Here is a 22,931-nt window from a genome sequence, read left to right as displayed (position 1 = left end):
TTCTCTAAGGCAGGTTGCAATGAGATGTGTGGCTGACATGGGCAGGCTAACCAGGCTAATAACCTGTTGTCCCTTCCAACTGATCTTTAAATATGTCCTCATAGTTATCTAGAAAGGACAAGGCACTTAATGAATCTACCTGGACTGCTATTAGGGAGTACTCTCCCCCATCTCTCTCTCTTTATCTCTCTGTCTTTCCCTCTCTGTCTCCCTCCCTCCCCCTTCTCTCTGTCTCTGTCTCTCTGTCTCTGTATCTCTCTGTTTCTCTCCCTTCCCCTTCTCTCTCTTTCTCCCTCCCTTTTCTCTGCCTATCTCTCCCCATCTCTGTCTCTGTCTCTTTCTGTTGGTGGAGTTTTCCTGTCCTGCCAGCAACTCCCAAATAAACACACTGAGGCTTAATTATAAATGATCGGCTGATAGCTCAGGCTTGTTATTAATTAACTCTTACATTTTAAAATAACCCACATTTCTAATCTATCCTCTGCCACATGGCTCATGGCTTGTTACCTTGTTTTCTACATGTTTTACTTCCTTTGTGCCTTCTGGCAACTCCTCTGAATCTACCCTTCTTCATCCCAGCATCCTTAGTTTGTTTGTCCTGCCTATACTTTCTGCCTGACTACTGACTTTTTATTAAACCAATTCGAGTGACAAATCTTTACATTATACAAAAGGATTATTCCACAATCCCCCCATCTCATTTGTGTGTGTGTGTGTGTGTGTGTGTGTGTGTGTGTGTGTATCCCCCCCCAGCCATAGTAGGAGCTCTAAATATATCCATTAGTTCACTTAGTATTGCTGTTAACAAAATACCAGATGCTGGATAGCTCATAAAGCATTTAGCCCATAGAGAGTCAAGGATAGTGATGGTATCCTGTCTTGTGCTGCATTATGACATGGTGGAGAAACAGAAAAAGAACTGGCTATAGGCTGAAGCTAGGTATGGGTGGTATCACTGCATGACAAGCTATTCTTGTGAGTAATCTACTCTAGGAGACTGACATCATTAATTTTCCAGAATGGTATCAGCCTCTTACAGGTGAGCCATCTCTAGGCCACCATACTTGTGGTCAAGCTTCCAGCACAAGGACCTGTGGGGACAAACTATCTAAACCATCGCAGCCCACTTCCAGCAACCACTCTGCACTATCCCTGTTCTTCTTTAACAACTCTGCTGTATGATGGATTGCTGTGTATGGAAGTTTTTCTGGTCCTTCCTGGCCCAAGGTCCAGTCGAATCTCTCCCACTCACAACCCCACAGCTGCTTATAAAATAATTACTCAGAGGCTTGTGTTAGTTACAAACTATATGGCCTATGGCTTCAGCTTCTTGCTAGCTAGGTCTTTCATCTTTAAGTAACCCATTCTTATTAATCTATATGTTGCCATGTGACTGTGGCATTACTGATCTGCTGGCATCTTGTTGGTCCTTTGGCGGTGGCTGGCATCTCCACTCTGCTCTTCATCTCTCTGTATCTCTACTTGGATTTCCCACCTGGCTGTAAGATTTCTTGCCACAGGCCAAAACAGCTTTATTTATTATCCAATGGGAGCCACACATATTCACAGCATACAGAAAGATATCCCACAGCATTTCCTCTTTTCTGTCTAATCAAAAAGGAAGGTTTTTAACTTTAATGTAGTAAATTTATACATAACAAAACAGTTACCAAGTAAGAATTACAGTTACAATATCTAGTCTATTTGCATTTGGCAAAAATAAAGGAAATATTCTATCATCTATCCTATTTTTGTGAGTCTAAAGTTTTATATCTAATTTATCTTTTGTCACGACTAAGGAAATCTATAATTATAACTCTCTAGTCTTCAACACCATCAAAGACCCCAGAAGGATATAAAATTACCTGAGTAATCAGGAAGTACATTACAAGCAACTTCTGTAATTTTAGAAATGACAGAGACATTTGGCTGCCTGGATAATCATGCAAATTTCCTCTGTAATGTTGGGGCATCCATCTTCAGCCTATAGGGTTAGAGTCTCTGGCATAGCTTTCACTAAGTAGGACATTTTAAGGACAGTTCCACCCATTCAGGCAAAGTTCGTCAGTTGCTTCTCCCTGTGTCCTATAGGATGTCTGGCAGTTTCTTCTGAGAAGCAGGAACCTGAAGGACCATCTCGCCATGCAAAGTCCAGTGGTCGTCATCTTCCTATGGGTCCTGCATGTCCAGTTTATACAGCATCCTGTCAAGCAGTCAAAGCAAGGGCACGTTTTTGCCTAGTGGCTAACTTTTGCCACAAAGAAAGCAAACTCCATAATGAGTTTCTTCGATGCCCATCATCCTCTTTGAAGTAATTGGTGCTGCCAGGAACAGACATGTCTCATTATCCAGAAAAGTCTAAGTTCTTAAAACATTTTAAATGCCATATTCTATAGGTCTTTGATGCGTTTGAAGATTACCTACTTAATTGAAATATACCTTTGTATACCTAAAAAACTTAACTAACATGACTATAAATTTGATTATCATAGATGATTATTATTCTGTTTTTTAAATTGTATTTACAGTTTTAAGTGAATTGCATAAACATAGTACCTTAAACAAGAGTAGAAATATACAAAGTATAACAAAATTAACTTTAAATTTGAATCAATAAATTAAAATTTATAGCAATGTAAAATATCTCAAATGAGTTGTTGCTTTTTAAAAGTAGATTCAATAATATACCCTTTTATCCTATCATATCTATATTCTACATTTCTGTATCATATCCCTCTTTCGTCTTTTAGAAAGAGATTGACTATGACCAATAGCAATTTGTCACCAACCTCCTAAACAAAAGACAAACATCCATAATCCATTTTGGGGTGGTGGTGGAAATATGGGCATAGTCCTATAGGCTACTTTCTGCTGATTGGGGTGTTGTTAATCTTATGGGGATCCTGAGAAAATTCAAGATAATGGTCAAGTCCTGGAAAGACTGGCTATAACCTTTGTTGATAGATACATTCTGTCAAGCAAGGTTCAGGAGGTCTTTCTTGATCAAATCAGATTCATCTTAACCTGGAACAAATCCATAGCTTCTTGTTTCCTGTGGAAACAAAAGCAGAGCCTCCTTTCCAAAGCAACATATCCTTAGACCCAAATTTTGCAGTCAAGATAACTTTAAAATATATATATATTGGTTTAACTCAGTAGTTTTTATAGTAAAATGTCATCTCCAGTTAAAAATCCCAAAGACAATATAATCCAGACTCTCTGTGTAATATCCATCTTTGCATGGCTTATTATATTTTTTATATATTATTTTACTTTTTAAGACTACTTTTATGACCTTCTATATCCTTTTTCTTCTCTCTCTCAAGCCTGTGTATCTTTTACATACAGTGTACACCCTTTAGAGGTTTATTCCACCTGAATCTGTCTTATTGTGTATCTATAATTATGTTCAGGCCAGGAGAGATTCTAAATTGCTAAGCTGTGCAGCGACTTTGGTTGTTGACTCAGCCCCACTCGGCTTTTCAATATGGCGCAGGTACCACAAATCACGCTTACCTCCCCAATGCTGGGAAGCAGTATTAAGTAGTATGCCTGTCTTGTTAAGCCCAAGACTGTGCTCCCAAGCCTGCAGGCAGTGGCTGGGAGAAGCCTCTTTGTGTTGCAGCCTAGGCTTTGTCAGAGACTTTGGGAATCCGCCATGTTGCCGCTGAAGGCCACTGTGGCCAGGGGACACGTCTCTGAACTGTAGCCCGCCATGAGAGACATGATCTAGATGAACTAGGAAGGTACTCTTAGCTACATTTATAATCTCTTCTTTAGCTCTCTCAGGTTTTAGGTGGAAACTCTTGCCACACTACGTCTGGGCACCATTTATAACTGGAAATTTCTCCGGTCTTGCCTTGCCCAGCAGTCCAAAGGAATCTCTCCTACCCATGGTCCCACAGCTACTTATAAAATAATTACTCAGAGGCTTATGTTAATTACAAACTGTATGGCCTATGGCTTAAGCTTCTTGCTAGCTAGCTCCTTCATCTTAAATTAACCCATACCTATTAATCTATAAGTTGCCATGTGGCTGTGGCATTACCGGTCTGCTGGCATCTTGTTGCTCCTTTGTTAGAGTCTGGCGTCTCTCCCCACCCTGCCCTTCATCTCCCCGTATCTCTGCTTGGATTTCCCGCCTGGCTTAAGCTTTCTTGCCATAGGCCAAAACAGCTTTATTTATTATCCAATGGGGGCCACACATATTCACAGACTACAGAGAGACACCCCACAGCAATCATAGGGTGTTTCTACTGAATTATGTTTTAGTTTGGCTCATAGACGTGGCGCTTTAGTGAGTTCTATGCCTTCCTGTTGACATGCGTGGTCCTATGACACCCAGTGGGTTCTTGGAAACGGAAGAACTAGTTACAGGAAATGTATATATTTCAGTTTTTTAGGGCTAAGACCAATGATTGCTGTTATTAGCCACAGGGCTGGAGAGTGGCTGTGATTCAGTCCTTTGTTTGTACTAGCAGAACTTGGGGACAAACTGGTCTTAGATGACACTTTAATTAGAACTGCTGTAGTTAGGAGGTGACTTGACCATCTGCTGTATTTTTTTTTTCTGACAGTTGCCTTTTTATTTTCTGGGTTCTTTCATCTTTCAGTTTGAAAAGCCCTTCTTACCACTAAAAAATGTGTCCTTGGACTTACTGGTTGAGCATATTTCTCCTGCTTTGTCCTTTGACTCTGTGCTTAGTCATTTCTCCTTTACTGTGTGGAAGCTGGAGCTCCTGTACTCTGCTTGCTGGTACTCTTCCTGTCTAAGATAGACAGGCAGTGGTTTTGTTTTCCCCAGCCCCTCTTCCAGTTCTGTGTCCTCCAGTGTGCTGGCTTCAGGGTTTTCTCTACCCTGGGCCCATCCCTCTTGCTCCTCAGCCCCCAAGTTATTTCTAGAAATGAAAGAGAGGCTCAACAGACATTTGCGAGATGGCAGAGACGAGTGCAGTGGTCAATAAATGGGCGTTCAGCTAGACTCCCTGCCCAGAATTCTAATGGGATTGACCTTGGAATGGTCTTTACCTCCCCTCTCCTGCCCGCCAACTCTTTTATATTCTTCCTCTAACTGTGTAGCCCAGGCTAGCCTTGAGCTCACAGTCCTCTGACTCCGCCTCTCTGGTGCAGGGATTACAAATGTTGGCATTGAGCTTGGAGTAAAGACACCCTCTGACCCCATTTAGAGGTGCAGGTGTCTGCAGAGGGCCGGGGACTCCTACAAGCCCTTCAGTCTACCAAGGCTGGCATCCTGGCGCTGGCTAGTGCAACCGTGGAGGCTGAATTCCATCTTTGCACTGCCAGTGTGGAGAGTTCTGAAGGAGAGATGCTTGTGGGAATTCCAGAGAAAAGATAATGGAGGCATCAGGTGAAAGGATGAAGCATCCAGCCTCCCACCACCACTGCCTTTGGCAAGTCCACTTGGGATCCTTGCAAAAGGAGCAATCCTAGTTTTCAAAGGGAGTCTAATTGTCCTTGAGAGAGGGGCTAGGGATCTAGTTCATATATCATTACCAAGGTTTGGTCGTAGACCGCTCAATACTCTTTAAATTAGAAAGGTAAGCCTGGGCCTGGCCTCACCCAGGAGTTAGCTGATGAGGGATGGCTGTTTCCAGCACCTCTGTCGTTAAATTTGTTCTGGAGCGTTTCCTAGGCTTAGAATGGGCTTCTGTGGCTTCCAGATGTCCCTCTGTAGACTGGAGGTTACAGGATACTTCAGACTGTTAACCACGTCTGTCCGTCTGGCTGTCTACCCTCTGCCTCTGCTTTCCTTTGATTTGAAATCTTCTTTTGTGGCAGGTTGTATACAGTTCTCTCTCTCATAAGCCGTTTTCCACTTTTTTTCCTATTTGCTTCACTACATCGCCCTTAATTTCCATGATTGTTCGGTGACAATCTGTCTTTGTTTAGTTCACGAAAGTCACTTCCAGGTTTAAATTCCCGGAGGAGCAGTGACTTGCTTCATGCTGCCTGTTCCTTTGGTCCTCAGTGACCCAGCGTGTGAGTGGCCGCTGGCCGACCTTGGCGTTCACTTGTCTAGGAATATTCTTTGGTGGACACTGACTTCCCTTTCTCGGTGTATTAAATAACTGTCCTAAAGTTGAATTCTGTACAAAGTCTAACGCTTTAATATTTCCAATCAGATGACTTTCAAGTATCCATTTATCTCCCTTCTGTCAACCTTAATGCTAAATGCAGTGAGAGAAAGAGGAATAGAAATCAGAGTGTGGCGAGCCAGGAGGATTGTGAGAGGCCACTTTTAATGAGTGGAATACCCTCCAGTGACAGTAAGTGACAGAGGACATTCCACCGTGGAATCATTTTATATTCTAGAAAATGCTTTATTAAGAGTGGTAGTTCGGTTTTCTTAAAGGTCAGCTACAGCGCGGCTGGATGTCTTGTTAGGAATGAGACCAGGAGCACTGCTGTGCAAGGCATCGCTGGGTGTGAGAGAGGACACTGGCAGTGGGACTTTGGGACAGGGAGGAGAGGACCCTCTGTGACCCATCCCACCAACCGCAAGATCTGGAGTTGAAATATCGTGTCCTAAGCAATCCCATGATTCTGTGACAGGTCAGGCAGGAACAGTCTCAGTCTTGACTTGTAATTCTAGAAATTTCCTCCCAAGATCCTCCACACTCTGGGTTGATGGAAATGTGACTTCCCACTCCCCTAGGTCCTCTCCTGCCTCCTCCTCCTCCCCCTCTGCCGCTTCTTCTTCCCTTCCCCCCTTTTCCCATTCCTCCTCTTCTGACCCCTCTTTTTTTATGAGTAAGGGTCTCATGTTAGCCTAGGCCACTAAGTAAATAAGGATTAACTTGAACTCCTGACTCCTGTCCCTACCTCCCAAGTGTTATAATTACAGGTGTGTGACACCACTCTCTGAACCTCTGTGTCCTCCTCCTCCTCCTCCTCCTCCTCTTCCTCCTCCTCCTTTTTCTCCTTCTTCTCCTCCTCTTCCTCCTCCTCTTCTTCCTCCTCCCCTTCCTCCTCCTCCTCCCCCTCCTCCTCCTCCTCCTCCTCCTCCTCCTCCATCTTCATGTGTATATGTGGACCACATATGTTCCTGGTGCTGTTGGAGGCGTTGGGTGTTCTGGAACTAGCGTTGAGGATGGTTGTGAGCCACTATGTGAGGAGGGAACTTGATTCCTCTGCAAGAGCAGTGCGTGCTCTCAACTGCTGAGCATCCCTGGCCTTCTCCCTAGAGTCTTACAGAGCCACAGCCATATGAGTATCATTTTCTTTCATGCTGTTTTAGCTTGTCCGTGCCTCAACTTTCATCCCGCGTACCTAGTCACCATGTTACAGTGAGGTGATACAAGTGACCGCACACTTAGAACCCAAGACCAAATCCCACTCACCAAAATTTGCTAAGCCTCAGTTTTCCTGCCAGTAAAATGGTAGGCATGACCCTAGGATAGCTGCCCCAGGAAATAACCACGAGCTGCGTAACAGGTGGCTGGGTCCTGGCAGCTCTCCAGCTGGCCATCACTGTGCTTTCTGGATGATTCCCCCAAAACTGAAGAAGCATCCTGTGTTGCTTTTGGTTGGTTTTTTTTGTTTTGTTTTCTTCTTTATGTGTCTTTCTCCTGCACAGGCCTTCAGAGATGAGGTGACACACTTTTGTGGCTGCTGGCCTCCTTGTGTGGAGACGGAAATGTTTCCCCTTCTGGAGAAAGTATGAGAGAAAGTCACCATTTGTATCAGGTTTTAGTAACTGTTGTCCACAGTAGGAGGTGGCCACTGAGCTGGAGGAGCCTGTGCTCACTACATACTGGCGGGTGGGCACTGGGCACCTGTTTGTATCTAGAGACACTGACCTTAAGTGAACCCTGGTCTGATGTCACTGTACCCTTGTGATAGATGAGGAAAGGGAGACTCGGGACTGGGCACATCTATTTACCAGGGCTGAAGCCGCATAAAGTAGACTTCCTATTGGAAAGTGCGCTGGCGTTCGGAATTAGCCAGACTCAGCCAGCAGCAGATCCAAACGTGGCTCTCTACCTTCTCTGCCGCCAGATCTGAGGTCGGTCTTTCTCTTGTCACCTCTTGATTTGAGTGTCTAGAGCCGTTCCAAATCCCCCAAGTGCACCGGTTCCAAAGGAATGTAACTTCTCCAAGAAAACCCTGTGATTTGATATTAGTCATTGACACCTTGGGGAGTCTTGCAAGGAAACCTGACAGATCTCTGCTGGGTCACTGAAGGCTTCTGAGAAAATTCTGCATGACTCTGGAGGTGGCGAGGCACAGAGGCTTTGGGGAGTACTGTCCTGATCTCCACTGTGGTGAGATCTGAGCAGACCTGGTGCCTGCCAGAGGCCAAGGAGCCTTACAGTGAGTGAGTAAGGGAGTGAGTATGTGTGTGAGTGTGTGTGTGTGTGTGTGTGTGTGTGTGTGTGTTCATGAGAGTACAGGTGGCAGCTGAGGCTAGAAAGGGCCATCAGACCCGCTGGAGCTGGAGTTACTGGCAGTTGTGAGCTGCCCAACGTGTGTCCTCTGCAGCGACGGTACATGCCCTTAACCACTTCTCTAGCCTCTCAAAGGCCCACTCTTGATTTCCCATGAAGGCCAGTCAACTCGCTGGGGTGGAGACTCAGCTTGATCTGCAGGTACAAACCAGGGGTGGCTTTTACGATGATGACAGCTGAGTGTAGCTCAGTGATAGAGGCATGCTTAGCAGGAAGAGACTCCAGGCTGGATTTCCTGGGACCACAAGGAACACGGGCAGACAGCAGCAACAGCACACCTCGAACACTCTAGAAATTGAGATGGGAAAGGCATGATAAGCATGCATAAAAATGTTAGCATGAAACCCATCGTGCATTTACTAACAAAATGAAGACAGAAATACAGAAAGGAAACGGAAAGCAGTGAAGGAAAGAGGAATAAACAAGCCTTGGGCTTTCTGGCTTCTTCTGAAAGAACTTCTGCATGCGTTTACTGAAAATTACGTTTCTAAACACATATACACAGATTCTGTTTATTAAAGCACACGTTGGAAAATGAATAAATACATGTGGGTAGTTACCAACAGTTTTTACCACCATGTAAGTTATCAAGTTGATTTTACTCTGTGCACAGTTAGAGGTTATCTGGTTAAAAATGATTTTATCTTATTTATTTAAAAAGATTTTATGTTTTAGTTACTCATGTATGGGTGTGTTGATGTGAATGCAGATACCTGTGGAGGCTAACAACTTCGGATCCCCAGAGCTGGCATTACAGGTGGTTGTGAGCTACCCAGCATGGTGCCTGAACCATGACCTGAGTCTGCTGTACATCAGTACAGCAGTGGCTTAACTGATAAGCCCCATGCTTCTTTTTTTGAAATGAGATCTCATGTAGATAGGGCTGGTTTCAAACACACTGTATAGCCTAGGCTGAACTGATCCCCCTGCCTCCACTTGCCAAGTGCTAAGATTACAGGTATGTGTTACCAAACTCTGCTTGAAAATACACTTATGTCTCATAAATACTGTAAAAATATTTAATCTATGACCACAGCCTCCTGCCAAATCAAGACTGAGACAGTGTAAATGGGATCATGTTTTCACAAACAACTATTAATTTATAGTAGCTAAGATAATGGCGTCCACACTCTCTTCTGGTTCTGTCTGGGCAGCTCTGTAAATTGTGTATTGATTATGCAAATCAATCTAGTGTCTTTATTACCTCTCTGCAGATACATGCAGATTGAATGTACATTTGGTAAGGTTGCTAGTTCTGTAGGAAAAACTGCGTTTTTTAAGGTCCTTTTTAGGGCAAGAAATTGCATTAAAACTAAAGAGAAATATAATTTATTTGTAAATTAAAGGAATTATTTTGTGTTCTAGGAAATCAAAAGTGAAAAAGTTTAAATGATGCTGTTTAATTTCCTTTGTTCCCAGTTCCTCAAGGAAGGTGCCGCAGAAATGATACCAGATCAATACTCATCTATTTTCGTAGTTTATTTTTGGTCATGTGGCTTTTCTTGTTTTGCATCAGGCTAAAGGGAACAGACATTCTGGGTTGGTTGCCCTTTCAGATTTATTAATCCAACTAGAAGAAGACAAAATGGCTTATTTTTTTCCCCAATTAAACATCAGTTTTCTTATCATTGTCAATAGCTTGTAAGCCACAAGCCACAACCTTGGGTTTTGCTCCAGTCTTTTATTGCCTACATATATACCATATTTTATAGGATTTTTCTTTTTCTTCTTTTGTTGAGTTATTGTGTTATCAAAACATTTGTTTAGATTCTGCTTTTTTCCCTAAACAGGATCACTTACAAATGTGGGGTTGCTACCTGTGTGTAAGGATGTCTAAGAACCACTTTCTGCATTATTAAACGTGTGTGTGTGTGTGTGTGTGTGTGTGTGTGTGTGTGTGTGTACTCACGTGCTTGCTCATGCCCTTGAGGCCAGAAGACAACCTTGAGTGTTGTTTCTAAAGAACCCTGCCCACCATCTTTTGAGGCAGTGTTTCTGATTGGCCTGGAGCTTGCCATTAGGCTCTGCTGACTGGACAGCCTTCCCCAGAGCTGGGGTTATAGTGTGTCCGGTCATCCCTGGCCTGGGGACCGAACTCAGGGCCTATGGTGATTGCAAGGCAAGCGCTGAAGGGGAAAAAAGAAAACAAAAGACTTCCTGTTCCAGGTTAGAATGAATCTGTTTAACAGAATACTGAATGTCCAAAATGTTGTATTGACAGTCTCCACACAAATGCATTTGTCTCTGCCTTTGAGATGTAGCATTGCAGTTTAGAAGAGGAACATTCAAAGTTCTGAAACAAAACAAAGAAATAAAGTTATGAATGAAGAGAACTGAGTGACAGTAATGGGTGGATTTTTTATTTTCTTTTTTTTTTGTGAATGGATTTGGAGCTTACCTTCTGAACATGTGAAGGAAAGGACTGCTCTCATGTACAAGCACTGTTAGGTTGTAGAGGCTGGTGCTGCTTGTTTAAAACACTTCCAAGATAGTGTTTCAATAATCACTGAGAGTGTAAGCGTCTTGCTCAGAAATATTATGACTATCTGACTAACACTGTCTGCAATGGCCAAGAAATGGAAACCACCAGTAGAATCAACACTCCCCCCTCTTACCTTGTTCATGCTGCAGCAGGCACAGCCTTTCCCTGTTCCTGGTCTGTGCTTTCCTAGTGCATCATCTCTGTGACCACTGCAGCATCTCTCTAAGAGGGATCCGTCACACCCCTGCTTAGAAATCCCCCACTCGATCCTGCACTGAGGTTAGTGTGAAAACTCAGGACGTTTGTGCTCACGTTTCCAGCCCCTCTCTCCTCTGCTGTGATCCACCAGTGCCCGTGTTTGACTAGTGCAGAGGTACTGGGGTTTTCTTGAAGGTCGCATGTTGCTTTTGGCATCTGCGCCCTTGGTTTGGGAAGTTGAGTTCTACTCGTGTTCTTCGTTATTTCTCCTTGACAAGCTGCTCTGGACTGGGTAAGATGTGCCCGTCCCCACTTAGCTTCCTCTTGTCTGTCCTCCTGCTGACATCACTAAGTTTTCCACTTCTCTCTCCCACATTGAGTTTGCCGTGTTCACCATGCTATGGCACAGGGAAAATGTTTTGAATGGCGGACCTGGGTACACGAACCAAAGGGCCCAAGGTCCTAGGGAACATTTGTAGCTTCTAGTGACCTCAGTCTGTCCCAGCCACTCTGAGTGCTGAAACCAGATTTACTAAACCTCTGCAACTGCTCCTGACCAACAGTTTGGAAATGATGGTAGATCATAAGCTTTCTGGGGGCAGGAACGGCTTCATCTTCGGTTTTGAACTCCCAGGTGCCCAGGAAACGTTTGCTTGATGAAGTTGTGGCAAGGCAGACATAGAGACTCATCCTGAAATAGATGAGCTGGACGTAGGGAGATGCTTGTAATCTCTCTCTCTCTCTCTCTCTCTCTCTCTCTCTCTCTCTCTCTCTCTCTCTCTCTCTCTGTCTCTGTCTCTCTATGTCTCTGTCTCTCTATGTCTCTGTCTCTCTCTCTCGATTATTATTTCATGTGCATTGGTGTTTTGCCTGCATGTATATCTGTGTGAAGGTGTCAGATGCCCTGGAACTGGAGTTGCAGACAGTTGTGAGCTGCCATGTGAGTTCTCTGATTTGAATGTAGGATCACTGAAATACTTTACCCTTACTAGGTCCTTTGATTTCATGATAAAGACAACAGAATGGAGGAAGGGAGTTTAGTTAGGTTTCTGATTGGAACTAGAGCTTTCCATTTGTTTCCAAGCTGTGCATGCATGCATGTTTTCTAACTTCCTCCAAGGCTCATTGCCCCTGCTCAGCATCCCGTACAAGGAGCATCACTGTGGACAGAGTAGATGAGCTCGTGTTTGGCTGGTTCTTCTCGATAGGTGCGCTTCTGTGGTGCTCCTCTGTGGTCTTCAGGGAGCCCAACAGACCTGATGACAGTCAAGAAAAAAAACCACAGAGGTTCCAAATGTCAGCAGTGATTTGTGGTATTGCAGAGACAATCCTTCCCATCTTTAAGGGTTTTATAGACAAAAGGCAACAGGTAGATGGAAGTGGGTTTCCCCTTCCTTTTAAAAAATAACTTCATAGCTTTTGGAGAATGGAGTAGGTAGAAAGTAAACATTACAGAAAAGAGAGTCCTGCCATCCCTTTCTGGTACTGAGATTGCAGACATGCTCCACATAACCAGGCTGAAGAGAGTAATATAATTTTGAAAGATTTATTTTGCTTTGAATAATGTGTATGTGTGTGAGTCTGTGTGTGGGTATGTGCATGTGAGTATAGGTTCCTGCAGAGGTCAGAAGAGGATGTCAGATCCCATAGAACTGGAGTGACAGGCTGTTAGCTGCCCACCGTATGTGCTAGCAACCAGACTCTTTCCTCTGGAAGAGCAGTCTATGCTCTTGACCAGTAAGCTATCCCCAGCCCCAAGAACACAGTCCGGACCTCGACCATGTGCGCTGTGGGGACCTGCTGGTACCTACCCATGCTGTATGTGGGATCTCTTTCTCTTGTCTCTCCAAGCCAAGGCCACAGCTCCAGGGTGCTTGAGTCTAGTCCCCCGACTGATTCTTCTGTTTTTGTTTTGTTTTCTTTGTTTGTTTGTTTACCTTGATTTGACAGACTAAACAGGAGACAGCTGCCAGCAGGCAAGTGTGTGCCTGACGGCTGGCGGTCCAGTCTGGCGTGCCGCATGCCTTCATTAAGGCTTCTTCACTGTTGTGTGACAGTGTACAGTTTATTTTCCCCAAAGCTGTTTTCATCTTTGGGGATTTCAAGTTAGAATGCATATCTAGAGCCCAGAAATCGCAAAGCAATGATCCCGCCTTTTAGTTTTTGACCACCAGGAAGGTTGTCTGTTTCTCGTTAACCTCTCGTCAGAGCCTAAAGATGGCCCCTCCCTCTGTTTAGGGGGAAAAAGTAAAGAGAGCTTAGTAAGCGTGGTTTGAAGACATGTGGGAAGAATACTTTCCGATATGGTTTCCTTTAAACAGTAGCCTCTGCTTTTCTTCTCTAGCTCCTAAATAAGTCAGCCAACAGACAGCTTGTTATTTGTAGACGTGTACTTCATTTATGTATTTGTTTATTTGTATTTGCGTGTGAGTGTGTGCAGTATGTGTCCATGCACTTCTGCAATCATGTGTATAAATGAAGGTGTGTTTGTCCAAAGCTCATGTACATGTATAGAGGTCAGAGTACAACCTCAAGTTCCCATCCTTATCTTCTACCATGTTTGACGTAGCACATCTTGGTTGTATTTCTGTTGCTAACCCCAAGCAAACTAGCCCAAAGAGCTTCTGAGATTTCTCCACTTCTTTATCTAGCCCTGTCTCCTCGTGGGACTCACTAGTGTCACAGTCTCTTGCAGTGTGCATCTGGCTCATTAGTGGCTTCTGGGGATTCAAACTCAGATCCTCTTGCTTTCAGTACAAGCACTTTAACTCACTAATCCCTCTCCCCAACCCACATAGAAACTTTAGATACAAGACTACATCATTAATAATCATTTGGCACAAAATGGTGGTTAACCTGAAGTATTTGGTCATGTTTTGTAGTGCTTTATGGAAGATATGAGTATGAAATGTGTTTATATGAATTGTTAGTTTGCTTAGTTACCACAGAGCTCCCAAAAGTAAGACATAGGGTTTTAATGCTGAGTCTTTGTAGAAGATACTTTTACTTTCATTTTTTCCATTAAAAATCACATTACATTGTTTATTCAGTGTGTGTGTGTGCATGTGTGTGTGTTCAGAACCCTGTGTGCCATAAAGTGCAACCTTCATGGGTCCCAGAGATCAGGTTTGGTGGCAAGGGCCTTTACCTGTTGATGAATCTTATTGGTTCCTCCTTAACTACTCTGCAAAGGCGCAAACCCTTACATCTTTACTCCCCCTCTATACTGTAGTATTGTAGCAAACCCTTACATCTTTACTCCCCCTCTATACTGTAGTAATGGAGCAAACCCTTACATCTTTACTCTCCCTCTATACTGTAGTATTGTAGCAAACCCTTACATCTTTACTCCCCCTCTATACTGTAGTATTGGAGCAAACCCTTACATCTTTACTCTCCCTCTATACTGTAGTATTGGAGCAAACCCTTACATCTTTACTCTGCTGCTATCCTGTAGTATTGGAACCACATTTTTTGGAATGTTTAGTTTTTATAGCTTCAAATAATTGAGTTCTCCATGAGTGTGGTCATGACAATGAAATAAAAAAATATATATTTTTCTGAGTTGGTACTGTGTTGGTTAAGATTGAGCAGTTCATGCCATGGTTCCATTTGGTGAGAAGCTGGCTGTGCCCAAGAACAAACTGTTAGGAAATGGTCTAGTTTGAAGTCTGCATGCCTGTGTACACGTGTAACTTTTTGGGTTCATTCATGTCTCACCTGTCTCTGTTGCTAAGTAATCTTCCTGCATTCATACTTACGGCATCACTAGAATCTTGTGTTCCTGCCACCCTCATAAAAACTGAGTCTGGTTTTTAAGGTAGGGCTTCATGCATGGAATTAACCAGGGAAAGCCTCATTTATATCTCCTGCAAAGAAAGACCAGGGCCTGCGCTCTTTCTCGCTGCCAGAAGTTTTTATAGTAATACTTTGTATCTCGGCTCTGGCTCTTACCATTAAATGTGCTTTTTATAGAGTAGCAAGTTATAAATGTAGTGCAGCCACGGCATATTAATCTTACTGCAGAGATTTAATGAGGCAGTTGTTTTGCGATGGACACTAGTGGGAGACGAGAGCGACAGAGTTTTACTCCATCACTGAGCTGCAGAAGTAGTCCTTGCTGGGTAACCTGGTAATAATTATAACCACATGATCTCTTCATTTTTCTTCCTTTTGCTGGTGCTTTTCCATGCAAAAGTGGCTTGGAAGGAGGTCCATTTCCAGGCAGCAGAAAGCTCAGAAATTGGGCTGTGTTCTTAGTAGTTTGACATTTTAGCTTTGATCAGGCATGGCATCCTTGTTGCATAGAGAGAAATATGTAAGACGAGTTTCAAGCATTCGGATAGTTCCTGCCAGTCCACTGAGATGGCTTTAGGTATTCATTACTTTTACTTGACTTTTATATAGGTTATAAAAAAGTAAATGTGGTGAAACCTCATTTTTACATGGACAGAATAGAATTTCTGCTGCTTGGCCTTAAACTGATCCCACACTTGAAATTAATTGAAGTCCATGCCTTTATTGCCTCCAACACTTTCAAGCCAGGGCAATTTTTCATTTTCCCCAAAGTTGTAATTTTATTAAACCAAGTTAAAGCAATAACAGTCCTTGAGAAGAGGAGAAGGAAAGTCTACCTGCCAGAGACCATAATGAGAGGAAAATCAGGCCTCTTTCAAAGCCTCATTTGTAGGTAATGTTAACAAAACTGAAAACAGAATGCCGCCATTTATTGTAGTAATAACAATTGCGCGTCTATTCCAAAAGTCAACCTTTAGTTCAGATCAGAACACTATAAATCCAGCCTCCCACAGCCCCCCTTTGAAAGGATGAGCTGGAAAGTTGGGTCAGCAAGTAAGATCTTTTGTGATGGATGCCACATGTTGAAACAGCATCCTTTGGGGCAGCTGGAGAAAAAGGTTCCCGAGGTACAGTGTGCTTTGCAGTTATCCTTTGGGGGCACGAGGGGGGCTGTTTTAAAATCCTGCCCTGTGACACGGTTTATAGGCAACAATGTGGTTGGAAGAACAGACGTCAGCAGTGCTGGGGGCAGGGCGGCACTTGCAGGCCTAGGTCTCCTGTTTATAACCCTTAGGCTGAAGTCGGGGGGTTGGATGACTAGCAGAGTAATACAATTATTTTTTATGGTTGGATCTCAAAGGACTTTATAAAAACTCCATCACTAAGGCCATGTGCAATTACTGAAGTGTAACCACCTGTGGGAAAGAAAATGGTTGACAATGCAAGCTTTCTAGATGCCTCCCACACCTATTGGCATCAGGAACAGAAACCCTCACACAAATAAACACATCTTGTGAATGGCCGAGAAAGAATTCCTCGAGCGAGCAAGCGAGCGAGCCAGTGGAGGCTGGGGGAGAGTGCCTCACAAGGAAAGAGACTGAGAATCTGGTACTCCCCATACGGAGGCCTCATAGGCTATAATCGAACCCGCCTCCCAGAGGGTCCCACTTAAGTGTTGACCTAAAAACAAATCCGCCAGTTGGCTGGAGCATGCATCCTAAAGTTGCAGCAGAAGTGAATAAGCTTGACTGACTTTAGTCCCCAAAGGCTCCTATCTGTAAACCCAGAAGTGCAGGCAAAACATTTTTATTAGTCTTAAAATGACCCTCCCTCTAGTAACCAGCAGTAGTGAAGGAAGCATAGGCGGGTTCCTCTGTAGCCTGGACGAGCAGAAGCCCTGTGCATTCAGATTTGTTTGGTATCTTTGATACTAGATTTGTGTAAAATACTCATATTCTTGAATAATGAGGAAGGTGACTTTTTATCCTTTCTCTCTGCGTATTACTTAAAGTATTCAGTCCCCATATTTAAAAACAAACAGGTCTGCAAAGCTGGTGCATAGCATCTAAATAATCACATTAAAATTCAGAACCAACACCCACATTTCCCTGAATGCTGTCGGTTTTTTCAGAAACTGGAAACTCAGGCTAAACAAGGAAGAATATTCAGCATGTGCATCCTGCCCCCAGCAAGCATTTGCTGGTGTGGGGTCATTTGCCCAAGTGGGACAGTTATTTCCTTTTTTGAATTGCCCTCTGGGTTGGCAGTCTGTGCCTATTTGGCTTCAGTCTGTGGGAGATATTTGGACCATTACCAAAGTGTTGAGTCTGTAACTCCAGACAGAACATTTGAAAGCAGGAAACGCCAATGCGGTGGGTCATAACATGTCAGTCTTGGAGAATGTAGGCGTGTGGATACTTTTTACATTTGGAGGCAACTGGTCTGTTCCCATTTTACAGACAAAATACCAGGAAAGGATCTTTTTCCTCCTTCTTTAAGGCATTCTCTTTTCATTAAATAGTATTTGCTAAGCACTCACCTGGAGATGGTGCCCCGCTGGGCAGAGAGCATGAGAAAAGCAAAGGATTTTGTCATACCCCTCCCAGAGGACCAGTGGGACAGACCTCCAGTGTATTGAGATGGTCATATGGAGGGTCCTGAGGTAATAATTTTCCAGGTGGCAAATTAACCCAAATTACCAATTACTTAAATACTATGTTCCTTAAAACGAACAGACACAAAATGACTTGCTGTCTGAGGTGGGCACCTGCTTTTCCCATGACCCCGTGAGGTTCCTCTATACATTGAAATAGAAGTTGATTTTGGTTTGTCTAAATCATTTAAAGGTGGTGATGAAGTTAAGTTTATTTATTTCAGATTCAAAGAAATTTTTTAACAGACAGACAGAAAAGGGCATGCTGTAGGTTCCTGGAAGCATGTAACCTGCAGGTTAGCAGTCAGCCTCTCCTAGCTGCAGGAGGACTCAGTGGAAGCCTCTGTGAACTTTCTAAGAAAGATATAGCAAATGTTGGTCTTTTAGTATCTTGGTTGTAGCATTTCTAATATTCAATGAGATATTAAATGTCTCATATTTAAATAATCCAATAAAGCATAGTCATTAAAATCAATATTATAGTCATATTGAATATATGGCTCCAGATAATGTAGTATACATTATCTTCGGTACCTTGATACAACCCATTTGTAATTTTCATTGGTTAGACAAGATCTTAAAGAAAATAGAAATTCAGCCGGGCGGTGGTGGCGCATGCCTTCAATCCCAGCACTCGGGAGGTAGAGGCAGGCGGATCTCTGAGTTCGAGGCCAGCCTGGTCTCCAAAGCGAGTTCCAGGAAAGACGCAAAGCTACACAGAGAAACCCTGTCTCGAAAAACCAAAAAAAAAAAAAAAAAAGAAAAAAAGAAAAAAAAGAAAGAAAGAAAAGAAAATAGAAACTCTGGACTGGGGATGTAGTTTACTGGGTAGAATGCTTGCCTAGCGCATACGAAGCCATGGGTTCCATCTCCAGCACCACACAGAACTGGACTGGTGGTACCTGCCTCTTACCCTACACTGGGCAGGTGGAGGCAGAATGATCAGAAGTTCAAGGTTATCCTCAGCTACGTAGTGAATTTAAGGACAGCCCTGGCTACATGAGACTTTGTTATAAAAAGAAACCTTGATTTGATTGGAAATACAGTTTATATCTGGTTATGGAGGGCTTTTCTGTTATTAGAAATGAATATCCCCCAAGTTAAGCCGTTGATGATATGATCCTCCTTTCTCCTAAGGTAGCTCTTGTTCCTCCGTCCTTACCTGTCTGCCCTTCCCTTTCCTTTTCTCACTCCCCTCCCTTCTTCCATGTCTACAACAAGAGCAAGGGCACTAGGGATTTGGGGAGGTACTTCTCTTCTTTGTCATACATACATGCGTTTGTGTGTGTGTGTGTGTGTGTGTGTGTGTGTGTGTGTGTGTGTGGTTTCGGTGATTGAACTAGGTAGACTTCTCTATAGTGAATCAAGCAGCAGCATACCTAATCTATACATGGAACTCTCCGCAAATACAGTATCTGCGCCTTACTCTTTATCTGCCCTGCCATTTGGGGACCATTCTTAGGCTACAGATAGGACTATTTTTAGTTTGCACAGTGTGTAGCTTTGCCACACTGATAATGCCGTCTTAGGTTGTTAACTCGATTGTCATTATAATTGTTGTTCATATCTTTGCTTTTTTTCTGTATAATTTGGAAATCCAAAGACAGAGCAATGCGTTTTGCTTGTGTCTGTGCTGTGTGTCTGATGCTTGGCTGGGAGGCACAGCCGGCTCTGCTGTCACTGTGTCACAGAGAACGGAGTAACTGTGCTTTTTGACCAGTTCATAAGCAAAGGTCAATTTCTTGCCTATGGTCATTAGCTTAGCTGATTCTAGGCTTTTGTATGATCTGGTAATTTCCCATGAAAGAATATATTTAGCAGAAAGGGGTTCATTCTTGGAAGTAGTTTCTTTTTCCTTTCCATTGAAGACTGTTTATTTTAAAAGTGATTTATCTTTCCCTTTTAATGAAAAAACTCCTAAAAGGCGGTTAAAGAAAGACCAAGTGAAGTTTCCGCATGGTTTGTGGGAAGGGGGTGGTGTATGAAAAGGGTTATGTAGTGGAGAGAAAAACGCGGCTAATAGTAAAAACAGACACTTTTGATCCTTCTGTATTAACCCTCGGCAGCCAAGCTCTCTATTGCAGCTCCCTGGGAAACTACTGTTCCTGTTTTTGGTAGCAAGAAGATGAAATGCTACTTTACAAAAGCTGGTCTTTCAAGCCCGTCCTTACAGTCTTGGTTTTTTTTTCAGACCCCAACTGTAAACTTGAAGACAAGACTGAAGATGGAGAGGCCCTAGACTGCAAGAAGAGGCCGGAAGACAGCGAGGAGTTGGAGGACGAGGCTGTGCACAGCTGTGACAGCTGCCTCCAGGTGTTCGAGTCACTCAGCGACATCACAGAGCACAAGATCCATCAATGCCAGCTGACAGGTAAACAGTGCTCCTCTCCCCCGAGACTCACACTGCCCCCGTTCTGAGTTTCTTTTCTGCCACTTTGTTCCTTTGTATGGTTTTGCCTCCAGTCATTTTACCCTGTCCACTTGAAATCCTAGGAAAGTCTAGCAGGGTGTCCAACCTTATGACCGGAGACACGATGGGGCCATCTACACGTTCGTTGGGTTGCATTCTTAGCCACCTTGGGATGCATACTGTTTCAGGGTGATGTTGGATGCTCCTGACTAGAGGTACTTTAGTAAAAATTCCAGAATGATTGTCTGGGGTGACCTCAGTCTTGCAGTTCTTTAAGAGTTTGAATTGGGAGTGTATGTGTACATGTGAATGCATATACATATACACACACACACACACACACACACACACACACACGTATCTAAATATACACATATGCATTTAATTTTGCTTACTTTTTTTTACTGTGATGTTAGGAATAAAATGGAATATTAAATGACTAAAATAAAACAAAACCCCTTTTAAATATTTTTCTAAGATCTTAATATCTATTAACTTATTTTAGCTTAAATATTATCTCTTCACAAAAACCTTCCCTGATCCTGCTCTGTGTAAGCCAGGCACCCTCTTGTGTTCTTCTAAATACCCATTCATTAAGTCCCAGCACTTACTCTGTTATCACTGTTGTTGGGTACTGCCTCAGTTACTTTTCTATTACTGTGATAAAGCAGTCTGACCAAAAACAACTTGGGGAAGAAAGGGTTGATTTCATCCCATAGCTTTTAGACTATCAACCAGAGGAGTCACAGCAGGAAATCAAGGCAAAAACCTGGAAGCAGGAGCTGACGCATAGGCCATGGAGGGCGTTGCTTACTGGCTTGCACCCATGGCTTGCTCAGCCTACTTTCTTATTGCACCCCAAACCACCTGCTCAGGGGTGATACCACCTACAGTGAGCTGGGGTACCTCATCAATCATGAATCAAGCGTATGCCTAGAAGACTTGTCTACTGGCCAGTGGAGACATTTTCTCAATTAAGACTCCTTTTTTTCTTAAATGATGCTAGTTTGTGTCAGATTGACATACAAGCTGGTCAGCATAAGATATCAAGTCCAGAGCTTCACACAGGCCCTCATGGTGCTTCCACTACTTCATACCTGAATCCTGCAGTTCTCAGCACTTGTGTTCATTTCCTGTCTCCGTCATTAGACTTTGGGCTTATGGAGGGTGGCGGGGGGGGGGGTATGTCTTCATCCTTGCATTAGCTGAGCCCAGCACAGGGCTGGGTCTCCACTAGCCTGCCGCTAAGGCTGCCAGGATACTCTGCTGTGATGCTCATCAGAAGAGGGAAATCTAATACCCACAGAAGCATAGCATGTGCAATATAATGATTGAATAAAGCTGAAACTGGTTTATAGAATATATTCCTCCTTAAAAATATAATTATCTTTGATATCTGTGCATTCTGTGTCTCTCAGTGCAACCAGCTGTTCATCAAAAGTATTAGAGAAATTTTGTTTACAGGTGCAGATTTTATTCTTCTCTTTTCTTGTCCTTATTCCCTACATACTATGTACAAGCCCTTACCTAGCATTTGTATTGTAAAGCTCATGGTAATAGAGATGACTTAGAGTGTGCAGGAGGCCATATATAAGGACATGAAGATTCTGTGCCATTTTATACAAGGGACATAAGCATATGAGAATTGTGGTATCCTCTAGGGAACTAGAACTGATCCCTCATGGGTACCAAGGGCAACCAGATACCAAGCAGGGATATATACAATGTTTGTTGGTTGGGTTGACTACCTGACCAGTAGACCATGCAATTTCTTCCTTACTATTGGTCACATGTCATCTTTCACTCACTTGTTGAAGTTGCCATGGCTCCCGTATCCCTGTGGGTGGATCTCTCCTTTTCCCTCTCTTGTTTTTTCCTAGCATGGTCTTCCCTCCACTAACAATGGTCAGGAAATATATTTATTAGACAAGTTGTTCTCCAACTGTTTTCCTAGAATATTTCTATTTGTGTAAGATTTTAATGGGTGTTTCATTTTAACAAGGTTTCCTGAGCAGATTATTGTGGTAGCATTGGATGGAATCCAGGTAAACAAAGTTCTTTATTAAAAAGTTCACCATGGCTCTTCTCTTCGGGGGGCGGGGGGATACAGTGGGCAACTTTATTAGGCGATACAATTTTTTTCAGAAAAGTCTTCCTTTTTAGAATCATTCATCCCCCACCTCCTCCTTTGACATCGTCTAACTCTATATCCTTGGATGGCCTGGAACTCAGAGAGATGCCTCTGCCTCCCAGATGCTGGAATTAAAGGCGTGTGCCAGCAAACTGGCTAGAATGATGCATATTGATGGTTTACCTATTTTTATAACTTTATGAGATTTTTTAGCATAACTCTTATTGTGACAGTATTTAAAATGTACAGAAAACTTACAAAGTAATTTGAAGAACTCTTCTCTGTTAGTTAATTGGCTCATCAGTTACTTAAACTTTGTATTATGTGTTTTCTTTGCCTCTCCTTTCTTCCCTCCCTTTTCCTTCCTTGCTTACCATCATTTTCTTAATATTTTAAGGCAGTCAAAATATCACATCCCTGGAAATGCAGCTTGGGTATTTCTAGGGACCCATCCATTCTTCTGACCACTGTGTAGTTACCAGATTCAAGAATGTTAAAATTCATGTAGCAACAAATGTCTAATTAATATTCATTTTGTTGTCACTGATGTCTAATCTATAACCCATATTTGAATTGCAACGACTTGTTCCTGTAATGTCCTTTATAACTCTTTCTGTTTTGTCGCATCCTGAATATAGGACCACATGTAACATTTAACTGTCATGTCTCTCTGCCTGGCCTAACCGACTAGGAATCCTTTCTCCATCTTTCTTGATATTTTTGACATGGGTGCTTGACGGACTTTGTAGGATTTCCACCAGAGGAGTAGGTCTTTCTGTTTCTTTAGTGTC

The 22,931-nt window shown here is 43.1% G+C and overlaps 1 protein-coding gene across 3 annotated transcripts in view; it reads left to right on the top strand.

Annotated features, from left to right (window-relative positions):
• Znf521 (zinc finger protein 521) overlaps nt 1-22,931 on the top strand; it is a 309,484-nt gene that overhangs the window by 35,295 nt on the left and 251,258 nt on the right. For all 3 annotated transcript variants that reach the window (XM_076554761.1, XM_076554760.1, XM_076554759.1), the window contains one exon: nt 19,791-19,970. Coding sequence is in view for 1 of the 3 variants with exons in the window: in XM_076554759.1 (XP_076410874.1) it covers nt 19,791-19,970 (180 nt within the window). In the remaining 2 variants the exon portion in view is untranslated. The remainder of the gene's footprint in view (nt 1-19,790; nt 19,971-22,931) is intronic.

This window comes from Peromyscus maniculatus, chromosome 19 (genome assembly GCF_049852395.1).
Source record: "Peromyscus maniculatus bairdii isolate BWxNUB_F1_BW_parent chromosome 19, HU_Pman_BW_mat_3.1, whole genome shotgun sequence".
In the NCBI taxonomy this organism is placed as follows: domain Eukaryota; kingdom Metazoa; phylum Chordata; class Mammalia; order Rodentia; family Cricetidae; genus Peromyscus; species Peromyscus maniculatus.
The sequence above is the reverse complement of the archived record's forward strand: the minus strand, read 5'-3'. Positions and strand labels throughout refer to the sequence as shown.